Source organism: Cannabis sativa, chromosome 5 (assembly GCF_029168945.1).
Source record: "Cannabis sativa cultivar Pink pepper isolate KNU-18-1 chromosome 5, ASM2916894v1, whole genome shotgun sequence".
NCBI classification, from domain to species: Eukaryota; Viridiplantae; Streptophyta; class Magnoliopsida; order Rosales; family Cannabaceae; genus Cannabis; species Cannabis sativa.
In genome coordinates, this window is record NC_083605.1 from 20,747,697 (window position 1) to 20,769,216 (window position 21,520).

At 38.2% G+C, this 21,520-nt stretch overlaps 1 protein-coding gene and 1 non-coding gene across 2 annotated transcripts; one reads left to right on the top strand and one right to left on the bottom strand.

Annotated features, from left to right (window-relative positions):
• Positions 1–962: 962 nt before the first annotated feature.
• Positions 963–2,800, bottom strand: LOC133038207 (uncharacterized mitochondrial protein AtMg00810-like). The gene is made up of 3 exons (XM_061116293.1): positions 2,489–2,800; positions 1,412–2,378; positions 963–1,018 (listed from the first exon to the last, which is right to left on the bottom strand). The coding sequence occupies exons 1-3, from the start codon at positions 2,798–2,800 to the stop codon at positions 963–965; spliced, it is 1,335 nt and encodes a 444-aa protein (XP_060972276.1).
• A 17,767-nt stretch (positions 2,801–20,567) lies between these two features.
• On the top strand, positions 20,568–20,649 carry TRNAS-GCU (transfer RNA serine (anticodon GCU)). Its single transcript has one exon. It is a non-coding gene; the product is annotated as a tRNA-Ser (tRNA).
• Positions 20,650–21,520: the final 871 nt, after the last annotated feature.

Genomic DNA, 21,520 nt, shown 5'->3' on the forward strand with positions numbered 1-21,520 from the left:
AAGTAATATGTTGATTGTTTAATGTCGACATGCTATCGACATACTGTCGACATCACGTCGATAATGATCATCACTGACCTTTCCTCGTGCAATTATCGACAAACCATCGATAAGTTATCGATATATCATCGATAACAACTGGAAAACCAGCATTTCGATCGAAAACCGTATCCGCCGCATCTCAACAATTTCAGACCAAAAAACAGCAGTTCCAACAAATACGACACATATAACAATTTTAAACTACATAAAGTCTAACAAAATGCTTAAAACACAACTTACCCATTATAATGGTGTAAGATTCTTGAGTGATATTGGGTTGTGCTTCGGTTTTCCACCAACACCCACCGAGAAACAACCATTCAAGAGGGAAGAGAGAGAGGGACGAGAGAGTGGGACGGACGAGAATTGAATAAAATTTTTTGAGAAGTTTTTTCAGTTTTTTTCTAGAGAAAGAGAGTGGTGCACGAGAGAGAGGGAAGAGAGAGAGAGAGAAAGACCAATTTCAGGTTTTATGAATTTTATTTTATTTTTTTTAAAAAAAGGGTAAAATGGGAAGTTCATGTAATCAATGGACTAAATTTGTACAAATTAAGGGAGGGTATAAATTTTGATATGGCTTGTATTATTAAGGCCAAAAAGTAAAATTTCCTTACTAAATATAACATATTTTCTATTGTTGATATATTGGACTTGGTTTCTAACAATTACTTTAGTAGTGATTTCAAGTTTTTTCTCTGTTTGCTTGGGAAATTATGACAAAATGTTTCCGACCTGCAGGTGATTCTCAACTGGATAACGATCTACATACAATAATACCAGCTTCACACTCAGATTCCCACATCTGATACAATAAATATATTATATTTATACGAAAGAAACCCAAATAATACACCGCTTGAATTGATACTTGATTGGCCTATATATAGGCATTACAAACAAAAGTTAAAGCATTGAAATGACTACATGACATCACGTTCTTTACCCATTAACCCACTACCCATTAACATCATTAACACTTAAAGAATAGGACAAAATATTGACTCAACAAAAAGATTAAACAAACTACATGACTCATCAATTTAAAACATCAACACATGCTCCGTACTTTAACACCCTCTTTTAAACTGATATATTGCATAAATCAGTTTAAAAATTAATTTGTCTTTCCCAAGTTCTGAACTTCATTTAGAGAGCAAATTCCAAGCATACTTCTAAGCTTTAGAAACGCCATAAGCTTTAGAGGCTTAGTCATAATATCTGCAATTTAATCTTCACTCCTGCAAAACACCAAGTCAATAACTCCTTCTTTGCATAAATCACATAGGAAATGATACCCCACTTCAATGTGTTTGCTTTTTCCATGTAAGACAGGATTTTTTTGAGAGTTTTATTGCTGAGAAATTATCACAGTGAATTACAGTAGGACCATGTTGTTGATAGTCTAACATTTCAAGCAATCTTCTCAACCAAATTGCTTGACATGAAGTTGATGCTGCTGCAACAAACTCAGCTTCTGTGGTTGACAGAGTTACAATTTGTTGCTTCTTAGATGACCATGTAATAGCTCCTGAATTCAACATAAATACTGCTCCGGATGTGCTCTTTCTATAATCAGGATTTCCAGCATAATCACTATCTGAAAACCCAATTAAACTTGATTTTTCACCACTTTTGTACAGAATTCCAAAATCTACAGTACCTTTTAAATACCGTAAAATTCTTTTTGCAGCTAAGAGGTGAACTTCGATTGGATTCTCCATATATCTGTTTACTAAATTGACAGCATGCATAATATCTGGTCTTGTAGCTGTCAAATACATCAAACTTCCAATTATTTGCTTGTACATTGTGGTGTTTACTTTCTTTCCTACACCATTCTTTGAAAGTTTCAGACTAACTTCACTTGGGGTGGTGACTGGATTACACTCCTTCATTTTGAACCTGTCTAAGATTTTTGAAGCATATTTCTTTTGAGAAATGAATATGCCAATAGATAATTGCACAACTTCAATGCCAAGAAAATAGTGCATCACCAAATCTGTCATATCAAATTCTTTCATCATAGACAACTTAAATTCATCAAGCAGAGTTTTATCATTGCTAGTACAAATGAGATCATCAACATATAAACACACAATCAAAATTTTCTTGTTCAGACCATATTTAATGTAAAGAGTGTGTTCATATGGATATTTGATAAAACTATTTTTAAGGAAATAAGCAGCTACACGACTGTACCAAGATCTTGGTGCTTGTTTCAGTCCATATAGTGCTTTATTTAACTTATATACCTGATCTTCACTACCTTGCTTCACATATCCAAGTGGTTGGTCGACATAAACTTCTTCTTCCAATTGTCCTTGCAAGAATGCTGACTTCACATCCAATTGATATATAGGCCATGAGTTTTGGGCATCAATGGATAACACCAACCGAATAGTATCAATCTTTGCAACTGGAGCAAACACCTCTTTGTAATCCACACCAAATTCTTGTTGTATCCCAATGCAAGAAGCCGCGCCTTATACTTATCAACTCCACCGTCTTTGTTCAACTTTGTCTTATAAACCCATTTAACACCAATGAATTTATGCTCTTTTGGAAGTTTGACCAACTCCCACGTATTATTTTTCTCTATTGACTCAATTTCTTCATTCATTGCATGTTTCCACTTTGAGTCTTTGACAGCTTCTTCGAATGAAATTGGATCACAACCTGACAAAAGAGCATAATGGGCAATTGAATCAATTGAATCAATATTTTCAGATGGGATACCTGTGACCTCAAAGTCTTCCATCTATGCGGGTCTCCTCCGAACACGACGAGAACTTGAAACAACCTCTTCATATGTGTTTTCTGCTGCCATTGGTGTATTTTCAGAAGCTGTAGTAGCTCCATTTGGTGGACATTCGGATGTATTAGCTGTCAGATTTTGTCTTTGCAGAGATTGTTGCTTTTCTTCTTCATCATAGATATCAAAAATAAGTTGAGTAGGCTGCTGCTCATTCCAATTCCAGGTGCTTTCTTCATCAAAAATGACATCTCTACTTATCAAGATCATCTTTGTGAGTGGATTGACCAATTTATAAGCCTTGGAAGTTTCACTTATTCCAAGAAAGACACATTTTTTACCCTTATCATCAAGCTTCTTCCTTTTCTCATCTGGAACATGTGCGTAAGATATGCATCCAAAAATTCTGAAATGATCTACCGTTGGTTTACGCCCACTCCAAGCTTCTTCTGGTGTTAAGTTTTGAACAAAGATGGTGGGACTTCTATTCAACACATGAACACTCCAATTTACCGCTTCTGGCCAAAAACTCTTTAAAACTCTTCCATTTGTTAGCATGCTTCTCACCATGTTAAGAATTGTTCGATTCTTCCTTTCAGATACACCGTTTTTCTGAGGTGTATAGGCAGTTGTTAATTCTCTTCGTATTCCTTGATCATCAATATTCTCCACCACGATCGGTACGAAGAGTTTTGATGGTATTTTCTGCTTCCTTTTCAACATGAGCCTTGAAGCTTTTAAATGTAATAAAAGCTTCTAATTTTTCCTGTAAAAAATAGACCCAAGTTTTTCTAGTATAATCATCATTGAAGGTAATGAAGTATCGTTGACCTCCATTAGAAGTTGAATTTATTGGTCCACAAATGTCTGAGTGAACCAACTCCAAAACTTTTTTCGCTCTCCATGACTTCCCTTGTAGAAATGGCTGCCGATGTTGCTTGCCAATAATGCACTCCTCACATACATTGTTAGTAGGAATAATTTGAGGAAGATCAATTACCATGCTTTTTTGATATAGAGTTTTTAAATCATTAAAATTTAAATGACCATACCAAAAATGCCAAAGCCATGTTGGATCGCTAACTTTGGCCATGTGACAAGCGTGGACTGTATTGATTTTCAAAGGAAAGAGTCTATTATGGGCCATTTTTGATTGAGCAACATGACCCCTTTTTGGATCAAATATCTCACAAGGACCATTTTTTATGGTAACTTCATATCCCTTTCCTTGAAGCTGTCCAAGACTTAGCAAATTACTTTTAAGATCAGGAACATAAAACACATTAGACATAACTCGAACACAACCATCATTAGTCTTGATCTGGATATCACCTTTTCCCATAACATTTATTTTAGAATTATCACCAAAACTAACAGTGGTGTGATAATCCTCATTTAAATGAGAAAAAAATAACTTACTTCTACACATATGGTTGCTGCAGACTGTGTCTAAATACCATATATTTTCTTTTAGCTTAGGCTTGTTGTCATGAGTTGTAACGTCCTAATGCTAAGGCACGCTACAGTGTTTTTTTCAATTATAGTGCAATCTTTGCTAATCAAAGAATTTTCTCGAAAAACGTGTCAAATTAAAACTTTTGCATTAAATATTAAACTTGGTAATATAATAAAATATTTACAAGTGTCGGGATCCCGTTTTCAAACTTTGTAAAATTTACTTTCTAAAATATACATTCCAAAATACACAATTTACTAGTCGCACAGCGACTTTCAAAATACAACTCCCAGATGTCCCGAGACCGAACACTCCAGGTCGCGCTGCTTGACATGTACAATCTCACCCGAGCTCAGGTTCACTCCTGTTCAGCCTTCGCCTTTCCTTTACCTACACATGGAAGCAGAAACTGTGAGTCAACACACTCAGTAAGAAATGCATATAACATATCATATAATTTTCGACCTGTAAATAGGCGCCTATACACCTATTTACAGAGCTTAACAGATGAGTATGAACGTTCTAACTAGGATACGACCATGTACCATTTACCACATGCACTCAGTATATGTAAAGACCGCTTAGTTTAATTTAGAAATTAGCAGTTAATCACGTTTATTTATAAAATTATTTATAGCTATTTAATAATTATTTATACTGTTATTATTGAATTCAGAGGTGCGTTTTTATGTCATTTAGTAGTTTTCAATTTTGCATTTCCGGTGCCCGGTATCATGGAACTCGGTGTTTGGTTCAGTGAAATCACAACTTAGTATGTTAGTAGTTTGGGACGGTTTATTAGACATTAGGAATGTCGGAAATGGCCGGGAATTTAGAATTTCCCAAAAATACCCCTTTAGTGTATTTATGTGATTTTAGTGTGAAGGGGCAAAATGGTCATTTTGCCCCATTATTAGTTTGTCCTTTAGTGGACTTTATTTGGTTAAATTAAATGTTATTTGATTTTATTTGTTGGCTGAAATGAATAAGTAGAATCCCTTATTTTTATTTCATTTTACTTTACAAAGCTTCAAAAATTTCAAAGTTAGAAAAAATAGAAAAATTTGGAAAGCTCTCTCTCTTTTCCTCTCTCTTTTTCGGCCTCTTGGTGCAGCAAAGGACTTGGAATTTTTCTTGTGATTTCATTCTCTTTTGTGTTCAATCCAAGCTAGGTTAGCTCCTCATCTCTTCTTCTTAAAAATTTGTGTGAATTTTTGAAATCTACCTGCGAGGAACCGGAATTCCGGTTGTGCATCCGGAATTCCGGATGGGGTTCTGAAAATTCCTTGAACCGGAATTCCGGTTGGTCAACCGGTCTACCGGTTGGGGAAATTTCAGGAACCCTAGATTTCCTCGTTTTTATGTTTTTTGGGGTATTGCCATGCTTTTTATCGATAGGGTAACTTTTAGTTCCTAGTTTAAGTCCCCGAGAAGTGATTTAGCGTATCACTTATAGTGTCGTGATTTTTATGGTTTAGGAGCCTGTAATTCGCCGCGCAGATAGTTCCAGTCAGGTTGACCGGCACACCTGAATTCGGAATCCAGGTAAGATTAGTATAACAGTATGCATATGTAGATTACATGTCTAGCGTGCATGTAGGAAGCCTGTTAGATTACATTAGATATGTATGTTGGCTTCGAACCATCCAACTGTGTCACGTCGGTACAGGCTGGAGTATGACCAGCAGCCGGAGTATGACCGGTTCGACCGATTAGGCTGACACTGTATCACGTCGGTACAGGCTGGAGTATGACCAATAGCAGGGGTATGACCGGTTAGACCGATCAGGCTGATACTTAGGTTGGTGCTTCCGTACTATTTGACGTATCACGTCGGTACAGGCTGGAGTATGACCAGCAGCCGGAGTATGACCGGTTCGACCGATCAGGCTGTTACTTGTCAATAGTACCATCCCTATGAAGGTTCAGAACTCAGTACCGTGTTGGACACGGCTGTTAGGGGGACTCAGTATCGTGTTGGACACGACAGTTAGGGTTATGGTTAGGGGTATGGGCATCTGATCATGACCGGGATTTATGTATGAGTATTATTATGCTTTTCTTACTGAGTCTGTCGACTCACAGTGCTATGTTTATGTGTAGGTAAGGGCAAGGCTAGAGCTGATGGACCGTGAACGAGCTTATGAAGATTGTACATGTCGGGGCGGTTAGGCCTGGAGCGTACGATCATCGGGACAGCGAGGCTATTTTTGTAACTAGTCGCTAGGCGACAAATATTTTGTATAGACAGTAAACTTTTGTAAATGGTTTTGTAATCGGGATCCCGAGTATTTTGTATAAATATTTTACAAGTTTAATTAAAAAGTAAAAAAAAATTAATTAATCACGTTTTTCATAAACCTCGTTGATTAGCAACGAGCTGCACAGCATGTTTGAAAATCACGTAATACGCCTATGCTAGTTAGGGTGTTACAATTTGGTATCAGAGCTGCCAGGTTGTCTTCCGAAGATCGTCACGGCATGTACAATCATCATCAGCAGTTAGCTCGTTCCACGGTTCAGTAAGCTTTTATTGCTTTAGTAGTTTATTTATTTATTTTATGAATAAGAAAAGCCTGATAGGAAGCATGTTAGTAGCCTGATAGTAGAATAGGCGCATGTTTCGTTTTTAATTTCCAAATTAAGTGGCATTAGTAAGCTCTCCTTGAATATGACCTGATATGCCAACTCTTGGTTTCGCAGGCGGTTCCGACTAGATGGACGCCAGGCGGACTACCAGGAGCCAGGGCAATTCGGTAGGGTCGAATCAAGGTCAGGGAGCTCAGTTTCCCCCGCCAGCTAGGGGCCGAGGTAGAGGTCCCAGAGGCAGGGCTCGTGGTCGGGGTGATGATAACCCGCCACAGCTGCCTAGGCTCCCCAAGCCGATCAGGGAGCCCAGAATTGGGAGGTTAGGTTTACTGAAATGCAAGCCAGAATAAAAGATCAAGACCTCGAGATACAGAGATTGAGGCAGCAGGGGACTCCTGCAGTGCCTGTGCCAGTAGTTCCAGTGGCACCCGCCCCTGCTGCTCATGCCGAAATGGTAGTGGCGGCCAACAGAATGGAACCTTTGTATGAACGGTTCCGGAAGCAAGCACCTCTGGTCTTTCTGGGAGGTCCAGATGTGATGAAGGCCGAACGGTGGCTAACGGTGATCACCAAAATTCTGAACTTTATGGGTGTCACCGGTAATGACAGAGTGGTGTGTGCCACTTTCCAGTTCCAGGAAGACGCTCTTGTCTGGTGGGACATGGTGTCTCAGATCCATGACGTCACCACCATGACCTGGGAAAGGTTCCAGGAACTCTTGAACGCCAAGTATTATAATGAGGTGGTCAGAAGCGCCAAGAGGAAAGAGTTCGCTCACCTGACCCAGCGAGAGAATATGAGCGTGACAGAGTATACTACTCAGTTTGACCGGTTGGCGAGGTTAGCCTCGGGTATTGTGCCAACCGACTTCAGCAAGAAAGAGAAGTACCTGGACGGGTTAAATGCGAAGATTAAACATGACTTGATGATCACCACTGACGACAAGACCACCTATGCTGAGATGGTGGAGAAGGCACTGCGAGCTGAGGGCACAGTTGGGTGTATGTCGGAGTCAGCTAGTACTTCGGTGAGTGGCGGGGCTCCTACCCCTCCTGCATCAGGTTTTAGCAGGGGGAGTAGTGGTTCGGCCATGGATCAGAGGAAGAGAGCATCCACTGCATCCGGTGGCTCGAGTCAAAACAAGAGGTTCCGGGGGAACCAGAATAGAGGTAGTCGTTCTAGTGGTGCAGAGACCCGGTTCTCCTATCCCGAGTGCCCCAGCTGCAAAAGGCACCATCGGGGTGAATGCAAAGGTTAGGGATGCTTTCACTGTGGCATGCCCGGACACTTCAAGAGGGATTGTCCCCAGCTCTGCTCAGAGGCCCCGAGGGCTCTGGCGATACCCACTCCAGCTAGGGTGTTCGCCATCACTCAGGCTGATGCAGATGCCAGCCCATCAGTTGTAACAGGTCAGCTGTCTGTTAATAACTCGCTTTACTCAGTGCTGTTTGACTCTGGGGCTACACATTCTTATGTGGTGGCCAGGGTCTTTAGTAAATTGGATAGACCTTATGATAGATATGAATCAGGGTTTGGAACCCTATTACCTGGCGGAGAGTTAGTTATCTCCAAAAGGTGGATTAGGTCTATGCCGATCAGGATAGATGGTAGAGAGTTAAGTGCTGACTTGATAGAGGTGAGCTTAGTAGAGTTCGATATTATTTTAGGAATGGATTTCCTATCTAAATATTCGGCGAGTATTGATTGCAAAAGGAAGATGGTGATCTTCCAACCGGAAAGTGACGAACCATTTGTGTTTGTTGGTTCAGTTCGGGGATCTCGGATTCCAGTGATTTCGGCCATGTCAGCTAGGGATTTATTGCACGGTGGATGTTTAGGGTTTCTGGCCGTGGTGATGGACACCACTCGGCCAGATACCATTCGGCCAGAGGACATCAAGGTGGTTCGGGAATTTTTAGATGTTTTTCCCGAAGAACTTCCAGGGTTACTACCTCAGCGGGAGATTGACTTCGTGATAGATTTGGCACCAAGGGTGGAACCGGTTTCCAAGGCTCCATATAGAATGGCTCCAGCTAAACTTAAAGAATTAAAGATTCAGCTCCTGGGGTTGCTTGACATCGGGTTTATTCGGCCCAGCGTGTCACCCTGGGGAGCCCAGGTTTTATTCGTCAAGAAGAAAGATGGAACTATGAGGATGTGCATCGATTACAGAGAATTGAACAAGCTAACAGTGAGGAATAAATATCCATTGCCTAGGATCGATGATTTGTTCGATCAGCTTCAGGGGAAGATGGTCTTTTCTAAGATTGATCTCCGCTCGGGTTATCATTAGTTGAGAATCCGAGAGGAGGACATTCCGAAGACGGCTTTCCGTACTAGGTATGGACATTATGAATTCTTGGTTATGTCGTTCGTACTAACCAATGCTCCTGCAGCATTCATGGACTTGATGAATAGAGTATTCAAGGATTTCCTCGATATCTGTGTGATTGTGTTTATCGACGACATCCTCGTGTACTCTTAATCAGAAGAGGAGCATAAGTTACATCTTCAGATGGTACTGCAACGGCTTCGGGAACACAAGCTTTATGCCAAGTTCAAGAAATGTGAATTTTGGCTGTCTCAGGTGTCCTTCTTAGGGCACATTGTTAGCAAAGATGGGATCAAGGTGGATCCCGGGAAGATAGAATCCGTCAGGGATTGGCCGAGACCGAAGATAGTGACAGAGATCAGAAGCTTCTTAGGTTTAGCTGGGTATTACCGTAGGTTCGTAGAAGGGTTCTCAAAAATTTCAATGCCCTTAACCGAACTTACAAAGAAGAATCAGCGGTTTGTCTGGTCAGACAAGTGCGAAGCTAGTTTTCAGGAGCTGAAGCAGAGGTTGATTACCGCTCCAGTGCTAGCTTTGCCTTCGGACAACGAGAAATTTGTTGTTTATTGCGATGCATCCAGATAGGGTCTGGGGTGTGTGTTGATGTAAGCCGATCGGGTTATCGCTTATGCCTCCCGTCAGTTAAAGGATTATGAACAGCGATACCCGACTCATGATCTAGAATTTGTCGCGGTGGTTTTTGCATTGAAGATTTGGCGGCATTATCTTTACGGAGAAAGGTGTGAAATCTATACCGACCATAAAAGTCTCAAGTATTTCTTTACTCAGAAAGATTTGAACATGAGACAGAGACGTTGGTTGGAATTAGTGAAAGATTATGACTGCGAGATTCTTTATCACCCTGGGAAGGCCAATGTAGTGGCCGATGCCCTGAGCAGGAAGGGTCCCGGGCAAGTAACTAGCATGGTTCAGATTTCACCTCAGCTAGCAGAGGATATGGTTAGATCCGACATTGAGTTTGTGGTAGGTCAGCTTCACAACTTAACACTGCAATCTGGTCTGTTGGAAAGAATTAAAGCCGCTCAGATGACTGATCCAGAGTTAGTGAAGATCAGAGATGAGGTTTTGGCTGGTCAAGCCAGGGACTTTTCAGTGTTAGATAACGGGATGCTTCTGTATAAAGCTAGGGTTTGTGTTCCGAATAGTGTGGAACTCAGGAATGAGATCTTTGAGGAGGCTCATTCTACCCCTTATTCTCTGCATCCCGGCACCACTAAGATGTACCAAGATCTTAAACCATACTTCTGGTGGAGCGGTATGAAGAAGAATTTGCTAGAATTCGTGTCGAGGTGCCTCACTTGCCAGCAGATTAAGGCTGAACATCAGAGACCAGCAGGGTTGTTGCAGCCTCTAACCCTACCTGAATGGAAGTGGGAAGATATCACGATGGATTTCGTGGTCGGGTTACCTAGAACTACGGGTTTGTTTGATTCCATCTTGGTAGTGGTGGATCGATTCACAAAATCTGCTCATTTTCTGCCTGTTAGAACAACGTTTACAGTGGATCAGTTGGCAGAATTGTATGTCAGAGAGATTGTAAGACTTCACGGGGTACCGAAGTCTATAGTTTCGGATAGGGATCCGAAGTTCACCTCCAAATTTTGGTAGAGTTTGCAACGAGCAATGGGTACAAAGCTGAAATTCAGTACAGCATTCCATCCTCAGACAGATGGTCAGTCCGAAAGGACAATTCAGATATTGGAGGACATGTTGCGAGCCTGTGTTATGGATTTTGAAGGCTCATGGAATAAATATCTACCGTTGATAGAATTTTCTTACAACAACAGTTATCAGAGTACGATAGGGATGGCTCGCTATGAACTGTTATACGGTAGGAAATGTAGATCTCCCATCCACTGGGATGAGACAGGGGAGAGAAAATACTTAGGTCCAGAGTCGGTGCAACGGACCAATGAGGCAATAGAGAAGATAAAAACTAGAATGTTTGCCTCACAGAGTAGACAGAAGAGTTATGCAGATCCGAAATGCAGAGATGTTGAGTTCCAAGTAGGGGACCATGTGTTTTTACGGGTATCTCCAACGAAGGGGATTAAACGCTTCGGGAAAAGAGGCAAGTTATGCCCTAGATTTAAAGGACCTTTCGAGATTCTCGAAAAGATAGGTCAAGTGGCATACCGGTTAGCATTGCCTCCAGCTTTATCAACAGTTCACAACGTATTCCATGTCTCGATGTTGAGAAAATACGTTTCAGATCCCTCTCATATACTCAGTTATGAGAGCCTAGAACTGTAGCCAGATATGTTTTACGAAGAACAGCCACTGCAGATCCTGGATAGAAAGGATAAAGTCCTTCGGAATAAGACCATAGCATTGGTCAAAGTTCTCTGGAGAAACAGCAAGGTGGAGGAAGCCACCTGGGAACTAGAATCAGATATGAGAGCTCAATATCCAGAGTTATTCAGGTTAGATTTCGGGGATGAAATCCTTTTTAAGGGGGGAATAGTTGTAAAGACCGCTTAGTTTAATTTGGAAATTAGCAGTTAATCACGTTTATTTATGAAATTATTTATAGCTATTTAATAATTATTTATACTGTTATTATTGAATTCAGAGGTGCATTTTTATGTCATTTAGTAATTTTCAATTTTGCATTTCCGGTGCCCGGTATCATGGAACTCGGTGTTTGGCTCAGTGAAATCACAACTTAGTATGTTAGTAGTTTGGGACGGTTTATTAGACATTGGGAATGTCGGAAATGGTCGGGAATTTAGAATTTCCCAAAAATACCCTTTTAGTGTATTTATGTGATTTTAGTGTGAAGGGGCAAAATGGTCATTTTGCCCCATTATTAGTTTGTCCTTTAGTGGACTTTATTTGGTTAAATTAAATGTTATTTGATTTTATTTGTTGGCTGAAATGAATAAGTAGAATCCCTTATTTTTATTTCATTTTACTTTACAAAGCTTCAAAAATTTCAAAGTTAGAAAAAATAGAAAAATTTGGAAAACTCTCTCTCTTTTCCTCTCTCTTTTTCGGCCTCTTGGTGCAGCAAAGGACTTGGAATTTTTCTTGTGATTTCAATCTCTTTTGTGTTCAATCCAAGCTAGGTTAGCTCCTCATCTCTTCTTCTTAAAAATTTGTGTGAATTTTTGAAATCTGCCTGCGAGGAACCGGAATTCCGGTTGTGCATCCGGAATTCCGGATGGGGTTCTGAAAATTCCCAGAACCGGAATTCCGGTTGGTCAACCGGTCTACCGGTTGGGGAAATTTCAGGAACCCTAGATTTCCTCGTTTTTATGTTTTTTGGGGTATTGCCATGCTTTTTATCGATAGGATAACTTTTAGTTCCTAGTTTAAGTCCCCGGGAAGTGATTTAGCGTATCACTTATAGTGTCGTGATTTTTATGGTTTAGGAGCCTGTAATCCGCCGCGCAGATAGTTCCAGTCAGGTTGACCGGCACACCTGAATTTGGAATCCAGGTAAGATTAGTATAACAGTATGCATATGTAGATTACATGTTTAGCGTGCATGTAGGAAGCCTGTTAGATTACATTAGATATGTATGTTGGCTTCGAACCATCCAACTGTGTCACGTCGGTACAGGCTGGAGTATGACCAGCAGCCGGAGCATGACCGGTTCGACCGATTAGGCTGACACTGTATCACGTCGGTACAGGCTGGAGTATGACCAGCAGCCGGAGTATGACCGGTTCGACCGATTAGGCTGATACTTAGGTTGGTCGTTCCATACTATTTGACGTATCACGTCGGTACTGGCTGGAGTATGACCAGCAGCCGGAGTATGACCGGTTCGACCGATTAGGCTGATACTGTAACACGTCTGCAGACAGCCGGAGTATGACCGACGGCGGAGTATGACCGGTTCGACCGATTAGGCTGTTACTTGTCAATAGTACCGTCCCTATGAACGTTCAGAACTCAGTACCGTGTTGGACACGGCAGTTAGGGGGACTCAGTATCGTGTTGGACACGGCAGTTAGGGTTATGGTCAGGGGTATGGGCGTCTGATCATGACCGGGATTTATGTATGAGTATTATTATGCTTTTCTTACTGAGTCTGTCAACTCACAGTGCTATGTTTATGTGTAGGTAAGGGCAAGGCTAGAGTTGATGGACCGTGAACGAGCCTATGAAGATTGTACATGTCGGGGCGGTTAGGCCTGGAGCGTACGATCATCGGGACAATGAGGCTATTTTTGTAACTAGTCGCTAGGCGACAAATATTTTGTATAGACAGTAAACTTTTGTAAATGGTTTTGTAATCAAGATCCCGAGTATTTTTTATAAATATTTTACAAGTTTAATTAAAAAGCAAAAAAATTTTAATTAATCACGTTTTCCATAAACCTCGTTGATTAGCAACGAGCTGCACATCATGTTTAAAAATCACGTAATACGCCTATGCTAGTTTGGGTGTTACAGTATACCTTCGTACTAGTGTAGGTAGGGTATGACCGCACCTTGAGTACTATCAAGTGTTGTACCACAAACACCTTGTACCTTCCCGTACAAGTGCTGGTAACACCATGACGTACTTCCAAACATCATACACCTTACCAATGCACTCCGTACCGCAACCGTACAAGTGTTGGTAGTGTATGAATCACAACAAATAAGCATGTATACATATTAACACATACATAAATTCAGATAATTACATCATACATTATACACAGTTCTTACCTGTTTTCCGAATTCAAGTGTGCTGGCCGACCTGAATGGAAATCTTGTGCTAGATGGATGCCATAATCACAATGGAGACCGGGTAAGTTACATGAATTAAACCCTAATCCCGGGAAACCCAAAACCGAAACCCTAGGTTCTGTTATACTCATAATGGGTTATTCTAACTCTGGAAATGGGGAAACACCCAACCGAGGCATCGAAATGGCAAAAATTGAGAAAATGAAAGGCCCGGGGAACCCTGCCAAAACCGGCTAGCCGGTTTTTGTGGCCCTGCAAACCGGCTAGCTGGTTTGCACCAGTTTCCCCAAAGCATTTCATTCAATGCTCAATCTTCCACCAAATGCCATGAAACCTTCCAGAGTACCTAATTAGGGCATAAACAACATATTCCAGCCAGCAATTCACAGAACAAACCATTCAAAATCAATTTGCCATTAAAGCTCAAAGCTTTGAACTCTAAACCTAGAATTGCACAAAACTTAAATCAATCATTAAAACCAGCAACTAGGACTTAAAATCAACTCAACAAGACCCTAAAATTCGAACCCTAGGCAATTCAAACCTTAACAGCCCCTAATTTACAATTTCACATATTCAAACCAAAGAAAAAGCTTAAAATCACATCTTCAAAAGTTCTAGGGCTTTACCTTAGATGAAAGCTCCTTGAATTCTAGCTAAATCCCAGAAAAACAAGATGAACAAGTTGATCTTTGCCCTGGTTTGCTTCAGCCGAAGGAAAGAGAGAGAGAGAGAGAGAGAGAGTTCAAGAATAATACAATTTTCCAATTTTTTCTTCTTTTCTTAATTTTCTGCAAATGAAAAGAGTTTTTCCAATTACTCTTGCTGAAAATAATTCTAAGCTAGGTGTCAAACACCTAGGCAGCCACCTATTCCCCATTTGCCCAAATGACAAAAATGCCCTTTAAGTTATAACTTAGGTATTTTTAAAGCTAGGGGTAAAATTGTCAAATTCCATAACCCCGCTCAACCCCGATAATTTATTTCCTCTAAAATATTTCCCACTAAGAAATAAGGTTCTAAACTTACCCACGTGATCAATCTAGCCATCCATCGTATTTTCCGTTGTCGCCGAGCAAAAATTACAAAAATATTATATTTCACATATAAACTAAATAATACCCCTAGAGTCTAATAAAATCTCCGGAATTGAGAAATTATAACTCTAATATTTATTTCTAAATATTGTGGTCCACAATTAAATTAATTCACAAATAATAATAAAATAATAAAAATTAGTGCTAATTGCCTTTACTAAACCAAATTACTAAAGCGGTCATTACATGAGTTGTCATCAACAGAGTTTCCTCTTCCTTTCTCTCTACGAAATTTGATTTCTCCACCTCTCTATTTTGCGGCAGTCTTGTGTAACATTCAGATTTATAATGCCCAAATTTATGACATTTGTAGCACTCAATCTTGGATTTGTCAAGCTTTTGAGAACGTCCTCTTCCCCAGCTTTGAGGAAAAAATGGCTCATTTTCAGTTCTGAAGTTCTGAAATTGTTTGCCTCCATAGCCTCGTGCTCCTCCATCTCGACCTCCTTGACCTCTACCTCTGCCTCGTCCTCGTCCACGATCTGCTGATCTATTAGCTGCCTAAGTATTGTTTTCAGTTGATGCCTTTAGAGCTTGCTCCTCTTTCTCCTTTTCTTGTTGAGTAAGTTTATACTCATGAACCAACAAAGAACCCTGTAATTCATCAACTGAAAGTTCATCAATATCATGAGCCTCTTTAATACAACAAACAATATAATTAAATTTTGGTGTCATGGTTCGAAGGATTTTTGCAACTACAGTGACATCTTCGATCTTATCACTGTGAATTCGCATCTTGTTCACAATTGCCATTGTTCGAGCAATATAGTCTGACACTGATTCTCCCGTTTTCAGTCGAAGTGTTTCAAACTCCGTATGAAGTGATTGAAGTTGCTGCCTCTTTGCTTTTGTAGAGCCTTGATACTTCCTCTGCATAGAGTCCCAAATATGCTTGGAAGTGTCCTTGCAAAGAATAGTCTCCAAGATTGAGTGATCAATAGCTTGAAACAGATAATTCTTTGCCTTTAAATCTTTCAACCTTTGAGCTTCTAGCTATGTTCTTTGTCCATTTGACACTGCTGTGTCACCTGCTGGTTCAATAATTCCTTCAGAGACCAGTTGCCAATACTCTTTAGATCTTAAAAAATTCTCCATTAACATGCTCCAATGGTCATAGTGACCATCAAACTTGGGAATAGCTGGTTGAACAAAACTATTGGTGGCCATGATTGATCTGCAAGACCAAAAGAATAAATGAAATAGAAATAAAACTGCTGTATTACTCTCTATCTCACACTTACTTTTTTTTCTCTCTCTTATATTTTGGCTCTGATACCACTGATACAATAAATATATTATATATATTTTTACGAAAGAAACTCAAAGTAAAGAAATCTAAATAATACACCGCTTGAATTGATACTTGATTGGTCTATATATAGGCATTACAAACAAAAGTTAAAGCATTGAAATGACTACATGACATCACGTTATTTACCCATTAACATCATTAACACCTAAAGAATAGGACAAAATATTGACTCAGCAAAAAGATTAAACAAACTACATGACTCATCAATTTAAAACATCAACACGTGCTCCACACTTTAACAACATCCTCCTTGGCACATCAGGCTAGTCTTTCTAGCCCCCACTGGGAGTCGCCTCCACCTAGCCATTTGAAGTTGAATACTGAGGCAGCATAAGATCTCAAAGCTTGCAAAATGGGTCTAGGATTTCTGCTTCGAGATGGTAATGGAACAGTCCTTGCCGCTGCATCTTTTCCTTGGGCAAGAGTTTTTTTCACCTCTTATGATGGAAGCTCTCTCTCTCTCTCTCTCTCTCTCTCTCTCTCTCTCTCTCTCTCTCTCTCTCTCTCTCTCTCTCTCTCTCTCTCTCTCTCTCTCTCTCTCTCTCTCTCTCTCTCTCTCTCTCTCTCTCTTCAACAAGCTCTCAAATGGTGTATTGTAAATTCATTTAACATTGATTACATAGAATCTGATTGTAAAGTTTTGGTAGATTGCCTTAAACATTCTGCCAACACCAATATCTATTTACAGGGCTTTGTGACTGAGATTAATAGCTTATTATCTTCTTTCTCTCAAGCTACTGTTAGCTACATGGCACGAGAGGCCAATACAGCCGCTCATTCCCTAGCAAAGTATGGTTTAGGCCTAGATAATAGACGTTATCTGGTCTTTTGAACACCATTATTTTCTTGTTTGTATCCTGGACTATTATTTTCTTTATCAAATGGATACACAGGTTTCATAAAAAAAATGATTTCATCTCCCACCTTATTCATAATTCCCAGATATATGACGATATTTGTGGTCCTTAAAGAATATTTATTTAAAAAAATATACATAAAATACTAATTTATTTTTAAATTTTAGACTTAATTTAGTTATATACTTAAAATAAATTAATTTTTTAATTAAAATATTTAATAAATTTTTTTTAGATTTTAATATTTATATTTTTTTATTTTTTTTTTATTTTAAGAAAATAAATAAATTTAGAGTTTTAGTTTTGTCTCTATAACATAATTTTGTTTCGTTATTGGTTCTTTTTTGTTCTTCAATGACTTGCGATCGAATCACTGTTAGTTTTTGTGAATAACAAATTCTTTGTGACTAAAATGGTTGTTAGTAGCACAATTACGTACATTGCACAATAATTGAGTGCTCAAATTACGAGGTTGAATGAACCTTCTACAACAGTTTCCACTGTTGTGTCTTCTGAGCAGTAGTAGAAACTGAATATAAGTGTTCGTAAGATTGTGATACTGTAATCTTTTTTATTTGATTTTATTTTAATTTTTTTTTGTCAAACAATTTAGAAATTAGGCAGTTGATTATTTGGCTTGTTATTCTAATTCTAATCTTGGCGTCTCGATTGTAGGCTATTATTTTAGTTAATTATTATTAATAAAATTATATGATTTATTCAAAAGAAAAACAATTATTTTGTAAAATTAAATTCATTTTCTTTTGAATAATTCAGTTATACATTTTGTAAAATTAAAAAATCAGATTTTTTTTTTTTTTTTAATTTAAAAAAATAATTTTTTTTTTCTTTTTCTTCTTCTTCTTCTTCTTCTGCAGAAACCCTCCCAGCCCTCTCTCTCTCTCTCTCTCTCTCTCTCTCTCTCTCTCTCGTCTCACCAAATCTCCAAACGGGGTCAATGGGGTTAAAAGTTTAATTGATGATTTTCTTTGTTTTGATGAATTGATTGTTTTTTATTTTTCAGGGAAGCTAAAGGAGAGGTCAGATTCCCAAATTTCAGTCAATCCTCTTACTCCTGTTAATGATGATTTTAGGTTATTTCAGTCACTCTCTTTTCTAGTAATCTTGTTTTTAGCTTGGACTATCACTTCTTTCGAAAGGACAAAAAGAAAATGTCATGCTTTTGAGAATCTGATCTTATAAATTTTTTGACAGTGTAACAGATGCCATAGCCATGGATTGTGAAATGGTTGGTGTTGGTCAAGGAAACAAAAGCGCTCTTGGGAGAGCTACTCTGGTCAGTTTGGTTTTTGGGCAACTCTTGCTCATTTGTATACTAGATTCTTCTTCTTCTTTGAAAATCCTTATATTTCTCTCTTCCTCTCTGCTTGCGCACCGCCGGCACCGTCGACGGACCAAGAGCTCCAGCCCACTAAAGTCAGACCACAAAATCGGAATCCCCAAACCAAGATACCCGAAACTCCGATTTCCCTCCCCCACACGAGCTCACCCTCGACGCCATTAATGGTGATTTTCCCATAGCCACGACGACGGCCAGGTTTGATTCTTGTCTCTCCTCGCTCAACGACGACCAGGTTTGGTCCTCCCAGATCCGATCGAGCAACAAGCTGAAGGAGGAGGAAGAAGAGGATGTGGACTCGCATTTTTACGAGCTACAAGCCCAGATTTATTTTTTTAATTACTGCCATTGTTGATTTTTTCTTGAGGTTTGATTTTTTGAAGCTTTTAAATGCAGGGGTTTAGGATATGAAGTGGTGATGGTTGTGGGAGGTGGTGTTTGTTGTGTTGTGGTAGTGTAATGGAATAGAATTTGTTTTATTTAGGGAAAAAAAGAAAAAGAAAAGAAAAAGCAGAAGAGAAAGATAGACATTATCAAGAGAGAAGAGGGAGAGATAAGGATTTTCGAAGGAGAAGCAGAAAAAAAAAGAAAAAAAAGAAAAACAAAGGAGAAAAAAAAAGAAAAAAGGAAAAGAATAAAATAAAATAATATATTTTTTATAATCTATTTATTTTATAATTTTAAATTATTTTTTATAATATTTTAATAAGTAATATCTACACGTGTGGCATTTAAATGAGATTTTTGGACGAAGGTGTACAGAGTAAAACAGAATGGGAGTTTAGGTAGTTTTGCCGTCAAAATTTTGGTTTTTGTGGTTAACTATTATGAACTATAAAGTTCAAGTGGTTTAGCCGCCAATATCTCTTTAATTAATAATCTGTTCATTTCAAAAAAAAAAATTAATAATCTTGTTGCATATACTATTTAGTTGGAGGTTATAAAATAGAGTGGAAATAAATTATATTTCATTTTTTATTTATTTATGTCATTCTAATATAATGATTTTTCTACAATTCTATTTTAAAATAGAAAAAAACATCATTTTTCCAATACAAGATTAAAAAAAATTATTAATCTTTTTATAAATATTTTGTATGAATGTTAAAATTAATTTCATTTAATTTCCATCCTTATTCTCATTCTTCTTTTTATTCCTAATCATTTCTACGCCACGTTAATGTTTGTTATCCTTGTTTAACCTTGAATTCTTGTAAGATGCATCTGTGCACCACATAATAAGACATCGAAAAAGAGTTATTATATGAGTATGTTGTAACAGTGAGCGAACGAAGAAAAAACAAAGAAACGTACTCAGCAATAAAACTTTTGTGAGTGAAAGATATAGTTTATTACCAATTACTTATTGGTCAAAACAAAAATCTGCACAGTAATAGTTTTACTAGAGAAATTCATCATCAGTACAGCCAAATAGAACTGAAAAAAATCCAAACATAAGTTTCAACTTTCAAGGCATCAATCATATAAAAAAGATATAGATATATTTATATATGTATATGATTAAAAGTGATTAGTTGCAGTGGTTGATGATGGAGTGGTGAGTATTTTGTGGATAGCATCAGCGTCCATCCTAGCCGATTCTTGCTTGACCCATTGAACCACCTTCTCCGCCTCTTTAGAAGCCTTGTCTTCTTCCTTTAAGGCCTTTTTAAGCCTTCGTTCTTGTTCTTTCACCGAAAAAGTGCTCATATCTGACAATAAGTTCTCTTTCTTTTCCCACTTTGACGATCTACTTCCTTTACCATTAGATTTCTTTGAGGAGAAACAAAAACAGACTGTTACTCTTTCATCCATTTTGGGGTTTTGGTTTCAAGATTACTATTATTAACTATAAGCTTTCAAAATATTCTAGCTAAGACATAGTTGTCTATTTTGACTTTTTTTTTGTTAGTATGAAATTGTTTATTTTGACTAGCAATACATACTAGTTAATAGGTAGGGGCAGGTACCGTGATAACAGTTTGAAAGGAGGAAAGTGTTTAATAATGAATGGAAGATATTAATCATTCAAATTAGTAATATTGACAACGTTGTCAACACAGTCGCTTTGGCCGAGTGGTTAAGGCGTGTGCCTGCTAAGTACATGGGGTTTCCCCGCGAGAGTTCGAATCTCTCAGGCGACGTTTTTAATTTTTGATACTATTTTAGTGGTGATATTAAGACAAGAGTAATTTTGGTTAAAAACTATTAAAATAAAAACTCAATTATTTATGTTTTATTGAAAGCAGCGAAAAATTCCAAGGTAAAAAGTCATGAGATCAATAAAAAATAAAATAAAGCTAAAATATTTATTAATTTGGTCTAATGTTATATCATATATAAGAACTAGTAAACAATTTGCGCTTCGCGGCAGCGGATGTAGGGGTGTACAAAAATTTTGAGGAAATTACACTCTATACCCTTTTTATATTGTCATCTTTCATTTTTACCCTCTTTTTTAAAGTTTATTATTTTTACCTATTTTTTTTAAACATTGTACCAATTTTGCCCCTGTCACTTCAAGATACTCTCCATGTGACTCTCTTATGTCAGGGTATTTTAGGTACAATACATATAAAAAGAGGTATGTTTCAAATAAATATAAAATTAGAGACAAATTTAGTTAATTGATTAATAAAAGAGGCATTTTTCAACTTACCCCAAAAATTTTTGTAAACCGCCCAACCCGAATAACCCGCCCAAACCAAACCGACAAAACCGATAAAAAATACAAACCGACATAACTCGACAAAAGTCTAAACCGCCCAATCAGTTAATTGGGCGGGTTGAAAATTGACCCAAACCACCCAATTAAACCGCCCAACCCGATTTAACCCATTTTTACATTTTTTTTTTTAATTTTATATATGTATATTATATATATAAAAAAAAGTCCCAAATCCTAAAATTCTTTCTCAACCTCTCAATAAAATTCTTTCTTACATATATTTAGTATTTATGTGGTTAATTTTTATTTCAGTTGAAATTTTTTAAAAAAAAAACCCTCTTATTTCG